Source organism: Gopherus evgoodei, chromosome 10, assembly GCF_007399415.2.
Source record: "Gopherus evgoodei ecotype Sinaloan lineage chromosome 10, rGopEvg1_v1.p, whole genome shotgun sequence".
NCBI lineage: Eukaryota > Metazoa > Chordata > Testudines > Testudinidae > Gopherus > Gopherus evgoodei.
The window spans coordinates 33,935,368-33,949,447 of NC_044331.1; the positions used below are offsets into that span (position 1 = coordinate 33,935,368).

Consider the following 14,080-nt stretch of genomic DNA (forward strand, 5'->3'; position numbering starts at 1 on the left):
GTAGTACTCTCCTTGAGTACCTATTGAATTTAGTAAACATGGTAATTTAAATTACATTGAAAAACTACTGATGTAATGTCCAAGAAGGCATGCTGCTTAACAAAATAATATGGTTATTTTGGAGGGTCACAATCTGGCTCTGTTATATCAAAAATAATTGAAGCACATTGATAGCAGAATTTTAAATGAGGATGTGTATTTGAATTATAGCAACACAAGTATTAAACCACTTTTACAGCTTCAAACAACCAAAGAAGAAAACATTTTCTGGAGCTTGGGGCCTCTAAGGAGTTACAGCTTGGAGCCAATATTTTATAGTGTGAAAGAAAACTGTACTAGCAAATGGATAGCCCCTAGCCACACTGTTTGGACCCCTTTATAAATTAAGGTTGCCGTGCCATTTTCTTTTGCTTTTCTATACAGTGCATACTTTACATTGAATACGCAGTGTCAGATACCTGTCCATAATTAGTTATCATTTTGAGATCTGAAATCTTCAACTTTACTTTAGGTAAAACATGGCTGTCGATCACCACTTTCCCAGTGAGATCAACTCAGGTTTTGAGTGTGCAGATCTAGTAACTAACTTCACATGTTCTTACAGTGATGCATTCCCACATGTCTACACTGAGAGTACAGCTCTAAATTGCACTTCAATATACTTTGTGGTATGGAGTCAATGTCTTGCATTTGGCTCTCACAAATCCGAAGTGTGCAGTTCTACCCATTCCCAAAAGGTTATCTGTTCATGCAGATTATGAAACCTGTTTGTAGAAAGCATTTCGACCCTGTAAACAGGCCATGTGTAACAAAGAACATTTCTGGATAATACATAGCAATGTTTCACTGAGAATCTACCATAACTTCCCCTTTGTAGATGCTTTGAGTCTTCTTAAAATCAGAATATTCTAGTTTAATTTTAAGGAATCCAAAATATTGACGCTCATGAGTATTTCTGACTGCTTAGGTCAAGTTTTGTCCTTTGTTTTGCCAGGATGTACTGATGAGTCTTGCCAAAGCTGTTGCAAATGCTGCTGCCATGTTGGTGTTGAAGGCTAAGAATGTGGCTCAAGTTGCTGAGGATATGGTCCTGCAAAACAGGGTTATTGCTGCTGCTACGCAATGTGCACTATCCACCTCTCAGCTTGTGGCATGTGCCAAGGTATGGCTAATGGGGTTCATGAAGGGGGCAATGCATTGTTTCAGTATGTTACACACACATTGTTTACAGTCTTCCCTGGGTGTATTGTTGATATGGTTTTATCAGTTATCCTTGAATATCCTGGAGTTAGAGCTCCTACATAAAGATAAAACTATGCAAAGATATTTAGGGTTCTGTCCCCAAGACACCTTGTATAGTGCCTTGTTTCTCAATTGCCCTCTCTTGCAAGTGTTGATTGCTGCTGCTGTGAGCATTTCACAACTTGGCCGGCAGTGGCAGTGATTATTTAATGAAGCATGTCCTTCCTTCTTTTGTTTCCCCTTTGGACCAGCCCAAACTAGACATTTCTCTAGTGTATCATTATTAAACAATTGCTAATTAGTGTGTTTGTGGTTTGGCTTCTTGGTAGATTACATTGAACATCAAAGGGCAGCCTTTAGAATATGAAGTGCTGCCATGCTATTCCAGAGGAAGGTCCGTAGATAATTGATATGGCCTACTGTATTGATAATATTGATAAAAATGCTGAAAATATTGCTCTGAGAAACACAGGTTGCTCTACAGTTATGTGAAATGTTTAACAAAACCTATAACCAGCACACGTTCACCTGCATTATTTTCATCATGACTGAAATTCAAGCCAAGTTTGCTGAAAGGTTTGTGTTCAGATTTATGTGCTTTTGCATCATTTAACAGTTTCTGATGTGAACAAAGAGAGACCCATCAGTTTTGCCTGTGTATTGAGAGTTGGCCTAAGAAAATACAAAGGAACTCCAATCCACATAGAGCAAAATCTCAGATGGAACCACTATGTTCAACGTGGCTCTGTTTGGAGAAATGTTACTGTTTTCATCTCAAAACTTAAAAGCTTTAGCATATGAAAATACGAGATATTTGTGATCTGTGGGGTTGGGTTTCTTAGGGTTAATTGCTGTTGGAAAATGAGCACTAAAATATTGTAGAACACCCAAGAGGATTATAATTAAATTAATAGCCAATTTGTGGTATTCAATTTCCAGTATTTTCTACTTCATTGCTGTGGCTGCTGGGCTTTGTATAATGAATATGTAAGATCATTAACTGGATGTGATGTTCTGACTGCTTTCAGATTTCCACAGGATGGCACAAGGCAGTCAATGTCATTTTTTTTTCTTTTGTGGACAAACACCCATCCAACTTCTTTCTTTTGCCTGTAACTTACTTGACATACTTGAATGATATGGACTGAATCTGTTGCATTATTAAAGCACATCCATGGGTTGCTCAGCTTGGTAGTTTGTACTTTCTGACACGTAAGTTTCTTATCTGTTTTCCAGGAGTTATTTTTGGCTTTAGCAAAATATTGGCTGACAGTGGAAGGCTTTGCAATACTAACTTTAATTAAACTTCAGTAAAGGATCACAAAGCTTTCTTCAAGTGAATTTTTAGGATACAGAGCTGTGTGAAATGACTGCAGCTATCTTGCCAGAATCTGCCTCATACCTGCCATTCAGAACCAACTTCATGTATTTCTCCATTTGTTCAGTAATCCAAAAAAGTCTTAACTTAAAAGGGCCAAGGGCATTTTTAACCCTTTGATAGCCTCCAGTGGTAATCATTTAAAGAGCCATTCCCATGCTATGGTATGGTATACATTACTAATCTCTTTTGTTACAGTAGAAGATAACTGCAGTACCTCATGCTGTAGTGTGGCAACTGTTAGTAGGTGAATAAGCTGTTTTCTGAATGCTAAGGAGACAGATGTGTCACCTTCTAGCAGTGGGCTGGTAACTTCTGGCCTGTTAAATCTTTTCTAAACACCGTGTTCTCTCTCAATGTAGGTTGTGAGCCCCACTATCAGCTCTCCCGTATGCCAGGAACAGCTGATCGAGGCTGGAAAACTAGTGGATCGTTCGGTGGAGAATTGTGTCAGAGCCTGTCAGGCTGCCACAGATGACTCTGAGCTGCTGAAGCAGGTCAGTGCAGCAGCCAGTGTAGTCAGCCAAGCCCTGAATGACCTCTTGCAGCACGTCCGTCAGTTTGCAAGCAGGGGAGAGCCCATTGGACGCTATGACCAGGCAACGGATACCATTATGTGTGTCACTGAAAGTATCTTCAGTTCGATGGGGGATGCTGGTGAGCTGCTTTATCTTCATACTCTCTCTAATAGGGATATTATTTTCATCTGACTCAAATTCCCTCCGACATATACTCATTTCAAGTAACCAAATCAGAAATCCTTAATGCTTGGGATGCCTATAGGCTTGTGCTCCCATGAGCAGTCATTCTAACCACAATATTAAATCATTAAAGCACCCGTAAGTATATGTTGGGGGAAGGGGGTTCCTAAATTATATAATGGATGCATATGAAGCTCTGCTAACACAACCAATATCATGCCTGGAAAATCAGGGGATGATGTCTAATGTCTTGCTTCTTGTGTTGCACTGCTTCACATCATACGAATGTTATAGCAGTTTTGTATCTCTAAATGTGAATACAGCCTGTTAAAGTGCTCAGTCAGCTATTTTATTCTTTGCCAGTAATTAATTCCTTAAAGATTTATTTATCTGACCAGACTTAGCAGGCAAGAATTTTGTTTCCATTATGTGCTTGGCTTTTATAGTGTAGCTTTTGAACCTTTAAGCTCTTTGTTTAAAGAACATGGGCATTGGAGCCAAACCAAGCAGGGGCCTAATGTTTGATGAGCTTGATATACAACTCCGTTATAGAAACGTGAAATGTTGAGACCAAACTATTCTAACTAGCGAGCATTATGAATTGTTATGAGGTAATTACAGGCACACCATCTACTTGAAATCTAATCAATTAAAGATTTCAAGGAGTTTGTTATTAAAAACTCCTCTAGAATCCCCTTCCAATGTTTGTGGGTTCATAATCACATTATCCTGTTTTTTAAATGTTTTACTCGTTGTGCTATATATCCACCCAAACACAGGAAACTCACTCTTAGTTGGTTAACACGAAAATGTTAACCTATTGGAGCTTTTACTTGTGCAGTGTGTAACAACTCCCCACTATAGGCATCTTTGGTATGAGTAAATATAGGAGATGAAATTTTTCAGATATTTGAGCTTTAAATTGACTCTCTTTTCAATTGGGTTATGTTTGGGTTAGGACATAAGGATGAGATGAGATAGGTATGGCAAATTCACTGAGATGATGTTTTTGGTGAGAAATTGCTGCAGAGTAAGGTAAGGCCAAGCAAATACAGAGCAAATCAAAAATATCATTAATTAATCCATCCCTTGCCCTCAAAATGGAAACTGTAGTACAGTATCCTAAACCTTTTACTCAATGATGTTAAGAGAATAAGACACATAAAATTATGGCTTAACTAGTGTGCTTTCCTGCATATGTACATGGTGAACTATCTGTGTGCCACATATAAACCATATTTTATCTGATGTCTTGACTCCTAGCAGAGAGGATTACAGAAACCTTGGATAAGGTTACCTTGGATAGTGTTTATATACAGTTCACAGCCATACATGCACATGATGGTTATCACATTTAAGGGTACAATCCAGACCAGTGAGAGGCTGTGTCACCACCTGCCCTGCAACCTGGGGTACTTCATGTTGCTTTGCTGTTGTTACTCCCAGCCTGGGCTGTTCACAAACAGCCAAACTGCACACAGGTCACACACTGAGTGTCTGTGTAGAGCTGCAGCCCTGGTCCAACAGCTCTGACCTAGCAGCCGGTCAGCAACACTCCAGTCACGCCCTGGCTTCCACCAGCCTTGGTTACTAGTTGCCGGGTGACACCAACACACTCCTGGTTCTGAATTTTCCCCAATACATGTGTTCTGCGCTGTCTAGCTCTATCCTACGTACTTCAGATATTATATGTCTTTTGCCCCGGTAAAGGGTCATAGAATCATAGAATATCAGGGTTGGAAGGGACCTCAGGAGTCATCTAGTCCAACCCCCTGCTCAAAGCAGGACCAATCCCCCAGATCCCTAAGTGTCCCCCTCAAGGATTGAACTCACAACCCTGGATTTAGCAGGCCAATACTCAAACCACTGAGTTATCCCTCCCTCAATATTCAGCAGTTTGCTACTTCTACTGAGTTACCCTTCCGTTTAAATACAGCACTGGGTTAGTTTTCAATTGAAAAAATACAAGAAGTTTATTTTACTACTAAGAGATTTTAAGTGAGTATAAGTATAAGGCATTAACGTCAGAAATGGTTACAAGAGAAATAAATATAAAACACTTTCTAGTAACAAAAACTCAACTTAAGCTAGATTTGGTTCAGTGTAAAGTCATTTGCGCAGGTTCCCACCAGCATTGCTGACCGAATTCTCAGGTCAGGACCTCCCTGAAAGTCAAAGGGCTGATTTCTTTGTCATCTTAGGTAAAAAGAGAGAAAGAGGTAGACAGATAGGGAGAGAAAGAAATGACACTTGGGGTGATTTTGCCCCTCACTTTCATAATCCAATCACCCTTTGAAAAGCGTTTAGCTGAGTGTTATCCTGAGGTAAAGTTCCCTCCAGCTGCTGAGAAAACAGACATTCTCTTAGTGAAAGAGGTTCCCTAAAATGCAGACTGATCTGTTCCTGGCCCCTTTCATTGCCAAAGAATGGCCACTTGACAGATGATTTGCCAATTAACCTTGATGACACCTGGCTAGAGGCACTGGCTTGTGCTTTGTCTTGGAGGAACTGATTTACTCTCTCTTGCTGTCCCAAGGACTACATATATGTAAATTGAGGTAAACACACATTTCTTTGTTTGGGATGGACTTGTTTAACAATTTCTGCATAGTCAGGGCTATGTGGGTTTGAACACGTGCTGACAACTTTACCTATAATTCATAATTTCACATATAATAATATACACACATTTCACCATGATATTATTAACCACTGAGTTATTAGTTTTCAAGCAATACCTCACAAGGCATATTTTGTTCAAAGATTATTACAGTAGTGTGCAGGGTGTGAATACAGTGATGCATTTGGTCATGGTGCTATGCTAGGTTTTTAGTATAGGCTATTCACATTCAAACAATTTGTGGTTGTATTTCCATTCTGAATTTGTCTCTCTTCAATGTTCAGCCTTTAGATTGTGTTATAGCTTTCTCGGGTAGATTTAAGAACCCGTTATTAAATATTTGTTCCCCATGTAAATGCTGTAATGAAGTTGCCCTCTAATCTTCTCTATGTTAAGAGAAATACATGGACTCTTTGAGTCTATCATTTTAAGCATGTTTTCTAATTCTTTAATCATTCTCGTGGATCTTCTCTGAACCCTCTCCAGTTTAACAACATTCTTCTTGAATTGTGAGCACTAGAACTGGGCACAGTATACCAGTAGCAGTTGTGCTGGTGCCAAAGATAGAGGTAAAAGAAACACTCTGGTCCTACCTGAGATTCCCCTATTTATGCCTCTTAGGATCACATTAGCTATTTTGGCCACAAGGTCACACTGGAAACTCATGTTAGCTGATTGTCCACCACAACCCAAAATCTTTTTCAGAATCACTGGTTCCCAGGATAGAGTCCCCCATCCTGTAAGAATGGCCTATGTTCTTTGTTCCTAGATGTATATGTTTTACATTTAGCAATATTAAAATGGATATTGTTTGCTTGCACCTTGTTTACCAAGAAATCCAGATTGTTCTCTTCATTATTTACCACTTACTGGGTTACCCTTTATTCCTGGTAACTATGGGGCTTTTTTAAGTGCAAAAATTACATGTCAGAAGATAGCTATAAAGGTGCAGTGAAATCTGTTACTTTTATTCATATTCCGTTCCAGACTGGAGGAGTGTGCTAAGAAAGCAATTCCTCATAAACACCATTGTTAACTTCCTACAGTATCTGAGAAATCCCCATGGCAGTATGGGAAGCTCTGAAATTTTTTTTTGCCTGACAAAACTACTTTGGAACATATACTGTTGAGACTTCTTAAACACAACAGTATTCTTTTAAGCTAAGCACCTGCTGCCTTTGGTTAACCTTTGGGGAAAAAAAGGAGCCAAACAGTTAATCTGGAAGCTTCAATGGATTCACTTTGCTTTTGAGTTTGGTGTCGTACCAGTTGTATTAATAAAGTAAGCGTGTTCTAAAAAATGATCTGCATCCACTTCAGAAATAAACATCCCCATTCAACCTCTGTGCTTGATCATGAGTGATGTAAACTGGAGAAATAGTAATTGGATGAAATACAATAGTGAAAAGTGCAAGGTCATGCACTTAGGGATTAATAATAAGAATTTTAGATATACGTTGGGGACGCATCAGTTGGAAGCGACAGAGGAGGAGAAGGACCTTGGGGTATTGGTCGATAGCAGGATGACTATGAGCCGCCAATGTGATACGGCTGTTAAAAAAGCAAATGCGATTTTAGGATGCATCAGGCGAGGTATTTCCAGCAAGGATAAGGAGGTGTTAGTACCGTTATATAAGGCACTGGTGAGACCCCATCTGGAATATTGTGTGCAGTTCTGGTGTCCCATGTTCAAGAAGGATGAATTCAAACTGGAACAGGTCCAGAGACGGGCTACTAGGATGATCCGAGGAATGGAAAACCTGCCTTATGAAAGGAGACTCAAAAAGGTTGGCTTGTTTAGCCTGGCAAAAAGAAGGCTGCGGGGGGATATGCTTGCCATATCAGGGGGGTTAACGTTAGGGAGGGAGAGGAATTATTTAAGTTTAGTACTAATGTAGGCACGAGGACGAATGGGTACAAACTGGATATTAGGAAGTTTAGACTTGAAATTAGACGAAGGTTTCTAACCATTAGAGGAGTGAAGTTCTGGAACAGCCTTCCGAGGGAAGTAGTGGGGGCAAAAGAGTTATCTGGCTTTAAGACTAAGCTTGATAAGTATATGGAGGGGATGTTATGATAGGATAGTTTAATTTGGGCAATTGATCTTGGATTATCACCAGATAAGTCTGCTCAGTGGTCTGCGGGGAGATGTTGGATGGGATGGGAACTGAGTTACTGCAGAGAATTCCTTCTTGAGTGGTGGCTGGTGAGTCTTGCCCAGATGCTCAGGGTTTAGCTGATCGCCATATTTGGGGTCGGGAAGGAATTTTCCTCCAGGGCGGATTGGCAGGGGCCCTGGAGGTTTTTCACCTTCCCCTGCAGCGTGGGGCATGGGTCACTTGCTGGTGGATTCTCTGCAGCTTGAGGTCTTCAAACCAATTCTGAGGATTTCAATAATTCAGTCCTGGGTTAGGAGTTGTTATAAAAGTGGATGGGTAGGGTTCTGTGGCCTGCCTTGTGCAGGAGGTCAGACTAGATGATCATATTGGTCCCTTCTGACCTATGAGTCTATGAGTCTATACCTAAACTCATTGTGTTATCACTTTAATTTATTCCTGTTTTCAAGTTTAAAACCCTACCACTGTTACTAATGAATTGGTACTGAGTCACTTCTGCCAGAAGTGTTACATTATTCTGTACAGTTCAGTAAAATAGGCTTCTTGAAATGCATTTGTGGAAGAAGGAAGAAAAGGGAACCTGTGGTTTCTCACCTATGAGAAAACAAATCAGTACTGTTGTGAAGGGTTGAAATACTCGCCCTATTGAAGTCAGTGGCAAAACATCTGTTGACTTCTATGGGGCAGAGACTTCACCTAAGGCATATAGGTAGAATTAAGTGTATGGGCTTGGCTACACTGGAGAGTTGCAGCACTGGTGAGGGGGTTACAACGCTGCAACTCAGGATGTGGCCACACTTGCAAAGCACAGCCAGCGCTGCAACTCCCTCGTTGCAGCGCTGGCTGTACACCTGGTCTGCCTCGGGTGTAGCGATTCCAGCGCTGGTGATGCAGCGCTGGTCAGCAAGTGTGGACACCACCAGCACTTTTATTGGCCTCCGGGATATAACTAGGTATCCCAGAATTCCTGTCCACAACAAACCAGAAGAATGGCTGAACTCCGATCTCCCCGTAGCTACTTGCTAAAAAACAAACACAGCTGCTCCGTGCTCCAGCGAGCTAGCCAGCGAAGGCAGGAGAATTGCTTTAGAATGTTCAAAGCTGTTTGCTTGAGGAGAGAGGGAGGAGGGGTAATGTTGAGCAACTGTTTATGTGGTCTGATGGCTATTTAGGAGTGCATAATTAGCATTTAGTGAATAAGAGACAGGTGGGGGAAAGGTCAAAACTTTTAAAATGATTGAAGGTAGGCACTGTGTATCTTCCAGTCCTTACAACTTGCAAGGCAGGGAGCTGAGAACAGTGTCAGCTCCAAAAATCCACTCTCTCTGTCTCCCCCACGCTCCCTGTCACATTCCACCCCACCCCCCTCTTTTGAAAAGCACGTTGCAGCCACTTGAATGCTGGGATAGCTGCCCACAATGCACCACTCCCAACAGCGCTGCAAATGCTGTAAATGTGGCCACACTGCAGCGCTGGTAGCTGTCAGTGTGGCCACACTGCAGCGCTGGCCCTACACAGCTGTACGAACACAGCTGTAACTACCAGCGCTGCAGAACTGTAAGTGTAGCCATGGCCCCAAATTTAGTGTTAAGCATAGTGCTATGCATGTTCATCCTGCTGCATTTCTTGTTAGTCAAATGTTATCAATTTCCCATGATTAGCTGTGTTGATCCAAAACTGTGTGTTTAAAGCTTTTGAGCAATGAAGTATCTAATTGTAATTTTAATTCAAACGAGAATTTCAGAAAATCTAATTTTATTTTAGTCTTAGGTAGGGGATTTTTTAAACTGAAATTTAGGTAAAGGTGAAGAAATTCAAAGCTTAACTTGTTAATATTGTAGGTGAAATGGTGCGGCAGGCCAGGGTACTTGCCCAAGCTACTTCGGATCTTGTCAACGCTATGAGGTCAGATGCTGAGGCTGAAATTGACATGGACAACTCTAAAAAGCTTCTAGCTGCAGCTAAACTTTTGGCAGATTCTACAGCTCGCATGGTTGAAGCAGCAAAGGTACCTACCAGGAAACAGTGAACTGAAGAACCTGAAAGGCACTGAATATTAACATAATTCTTCATGCCTGTGCACAAACATGAGTCATTATGTGTAGTTAGTAGGCTGTAAACAGCAATTGTTATAAAGCAGAAACCAATGGTTAGCCTGTGAATGTTTGGGTAGCATTTGACAACTTCCATTTTAACTTTAACTAAAAGTCCAGTTGAAGTATGCGTATTAGCTGATCCATTCTTTCTGGATTCCAAAACTCTTTCCATATTCTTTTGGTGACTTTACTGACCTGATAGATGTAGATGTCCTTGACTTACTAATACTTTCTCAGGCCTTAAAAAGGGAAAAACTAACATGTCAAATTTGAGTCCTAATTCACCATTCTGATAATCAGATTATAACTACCAAAAGTCTTGTTACATTGGGAATTAAAAGGTGAACTTTAAATACTGTGATTATGTAAATACTGTAATTGTTAGAGCACGGATAATACACAATTTACAGAATAGCAGTTCCCTACTGTATGTGGAGTTTTAACATGTAGCTGTCCAGTAGACTGTGTGGGGAGTAATGAAGCTGTGTGGTTTAATACACTGGTCTATCTACTGAAAGTCTGACTGCTCTCTTCACCATATTTAACATGGTAAGCAGTAACCTGCACCTACAATTAATTTCTACCTGAAATCATGATGATTGTTGAAACTTCCTTCTTTAATTCATCTTAACAGTGACGTTAATCTGTAGAAAACAGGTTGATCAGATAGAGGATAGTGGGAATTAAATTCCTCATATATTTTAATATATAGACATGGACATTTTTTGAAGTTTTGTATTTTACTCGCAACTCCTGTGCAGGGGGCTGCAGCAAATCCTGAAAATGAAGACCAACAGCAGAGACTGAGAGAAGCGGCAGAGGGACTGCGGGTTGCCACAAATGCAGCAGCTCAGAATGCCATCAAGAAGAAAATTGTCAACAGATTAGAGGTTTGAAACCAAACTCTCTTGATTCTATTATTTTTCACTTCTTCAATTATGCAAACCCATATCTGTGTAGACACATTCCAACAATTATAAATGCAGACTTTAGACAAAAAAATCTCAAGTTCCCCATAAGAAGTGGACCTAAACACAGCTAATGTGGGGCACTTTCATTTGAAAGTTGCCTTCCAGACTGAGTGTAGTGTGAATTAACTAGTTTGCATATTAAATGTTTTATTAACTTGCAATAGTTTAGCTGTCAGTAACAAACAGGCTGGAGGGATTTTTGTTATTATGAGACTGCTGTGTTCCTTCAGCTATTTTATTGGTGGTGTGATCTTCAGGGTAAATACAGTAGAGTTCTCACTGTTTCATTTCCATTTAAATAATCATCTGTAATCCCGTGATTTGTGTTTTTTACCAAATATTATTGGAGATTTTTAACAAGAATGTGCAACAGAACTTCACTTAAACGGCCCCCAAAACACCGGTGATTGCATCACAGCTAAACTCTAAAGCCACCCAAAGAAGCAAAGGTTCAGAAACAAAGTTGGAAGCAATACATAATAGCCAGAGGTGCAGCAAAGGAAAAAAGGCAATTTCTTGTACTGATGATATTCAGCCTACTTTAATCTTCTAGAGACATCTGACCTTCACAATTGCAAATTAAATGTACAAAAGACTAGGGGGAAAAACCTCTTAGTTACTGGTTTTCAACTGTGATTTTACAATAGTCTGAAAATCATTCTAGTCGATTAAGACGAGACAACAAAAAGATCCGAGTAGATAATCTTCATCTGGATGAGTACTGTATTAAAACTACTATGTCAGTGTAAAATGAGTGAATCTTGAGTAATTTAAGCAGTGACGCATTAGAATGAACTTTTTAGCTACACTATAAGAAACCCTTGTAGAAAATAAGGTGTTATTTTTCTGTAAAAATATCTTACTATTTTACCCTAGATGAGTAATCTGTGTCAGTAATAGTTTATAAACTAACAAGCTCATGTTCAAGGATGAATGTATTTATTAGGTGGGTTAATTAAGGAATGGTGTTAAGAATAATGTTAAGAATATTCAGATTGGAATGTATTTGGCAAGAGGTGGAATTATATTTTTTTGGGAGAGAGAGGTGTGTAGAGAGAGATCACTAATAAGATTTCTTAGTATTTGAGTTCAGGTTGTCCCTCTATATTTTTAGACCCAAGCAAACTCATCCCTTCATGTCTTCCACTTATGGTTACCTTAGTGTCTTACCTTTTTGGCCTTGAGCAGTCCCAAGCAGAACTGGTCCTTTGCTCCCATGAGGAATGCTTTTCAAGGTACATCCATGAGTCTGTTCTTTGGACTGCTTAATGTAGCAATGTGGACTGCTCTGTTTACCCTCCTCTACTTTTATTGATCCATTATATCCCTAGAGCTAAACCCCTGCAAGTTGTTCCACTCCATAGACATGGTGACCATCTCTTCCATGGCAGTGCAATTTATTATTGCCAAGTGACTGTAGCATTTAGCAGAGTATTGAGCAATCAAGATGTCAATGATGCATCACTTTAGGTTAAACTTGAGAGAGAGAGTTTGCAAACGTGTCTACATTGTTTTTAAACATGGTGCCAAGTTCTTCTTTGGAATCTAAATCCAGTTTGTATTACTAATTTCCTTGATGTGTTTTGCATATTGCAGTTCCATGATAGTTGAATTCAAAACCTTTGCAGTTGACTTTCTGCACATAGCAGACAAAACTCTTTCTTCTTCAACCTGTGTCTTAATTAAAATGCTGTGGATGAGGGGAGAGGCTCCTTTCAAAGAATTCCTGAATCCACACAAACAGCTGTACTTTATTGCTAATGCTTTAGATCAGTGGTTCTCAACCAGAGATCTGGGGCCCCCTTGGGGGCCACCAGCAGGTTTCAGGGACTCCGCCAAGCAAAGCCAGCATTAGATTTGCTAAGGCTCAGGGCAGAAAGCCAGAGCCCCACAGCATGGGGCAGAAATCCCGGGTCTCCAGGCCCCGCCACCCGGGGCGGTAACCAAAGCCTGAGCAACTTAGCTTTGCGGGGCTCCTCACGGAATGGGGCCCTGGGCAATTGCCCTGCTGGCTACCTCCTAATACTGGCCCTGGCTTTTATATGGAGAAAGCCAGCTATGGCACAGGTGGGCTGTGGAGGTTTATTTAGCATATTGCGGGGGCCTCAGAAAGAAAAAGATTGAGCACCACTGTTTTAGATTACTGTGGGTCTTCACATCTCATTCAGCAGCCTGTCATTATGCTGTAGGCTATTTTAACAATAGCTCTTAGTATTCCTAAAAAGTTTGTGCAACGAAAGACTAACAATGGGAAGAAGGAAGCTCTTAGAATGTTTATAGTGCCTGGTGTTTTTTTCCTTTGTTGTTAGAAATTTAAAGACTGATAATAATGATCATTTCACTTTTCATCTGGAGTGGAAAGTAACAGAGTCTTTATGGTAAATTAAGTCAAGGGGAGGTAATGACTTCATAGGTTCCAGTTGCTAAATGCAATAATGCCTATTTTATCTGTTGTGTTCTCTGTGTTACTCAAGCTTATACCAGTTCAGCCTTTTAACTGCTTTTCCCCCCCTTTAAAGTTTGCAGCTAAACAGGCAGCAGCTGCTGCCACTCAGACAATTGCAGCCTCTCAGAATGCGGCCGTTTCCAACAAGAACACAGTAGCCCACCAGCAACTTGTCCAGAGCTGCAAGGTAATATTTGCTAACAGAGGAAGCAGTCACTTGGCAGATAATCTGTAGTCTGTGTCCCTTTTAATGCAGTTAACTTCTTAGGAAATTGAAATTCAGTTGCCTGTGTCAGTCTGACTCCAAAGCATTTGATTCTTGTTCCGTTGCCGTATCAAATATAACACTGCATTTATTTCTAAGAATGCTTTTTTTCTGTTTTGGTGTCCACAGTTAGTTATCATCTGTTAAAATCAGGGAAATGTTGTTGTTTTAGAATGTGTGCAAGGCAGCAGTGTCCCTTGTCTAATATAGATGGCTTTTACAAATGTTTAGGCAGTACCTATTA

The 14,080-nt window shown here is 40.3% G+C and overlaps 1 protein-coding gene across 1 annotated transcript in view; it reads left to right on the top strand.

Moving 5' to 3' along the window:
* TLN2 (talin 2) overlaps nucleotides 1–14,080 on the top strand; it is a 209,235-nt gene that overhangs the window by 61,719 nt on the left and 133,436 nt on the right. Inside the window, 5 exon segments of the mRNA XM_030578202.1 lie at nucleotides 995–1,162; nucleotides 2,983–3,277; nucleotides 9,900–10,066; nucleotides 10,916–11,044; nucleotides 13,645–13,758. Of these exon segments, the coding sequence (XP_030434062.1) occupies nucleotides 995–1,162; nucleotides 2,983–3,277; nucleotides 9,900–10,066; nucleotides 10,916–11,044; nucleotides 13,645–13,758 (873 nt within the window).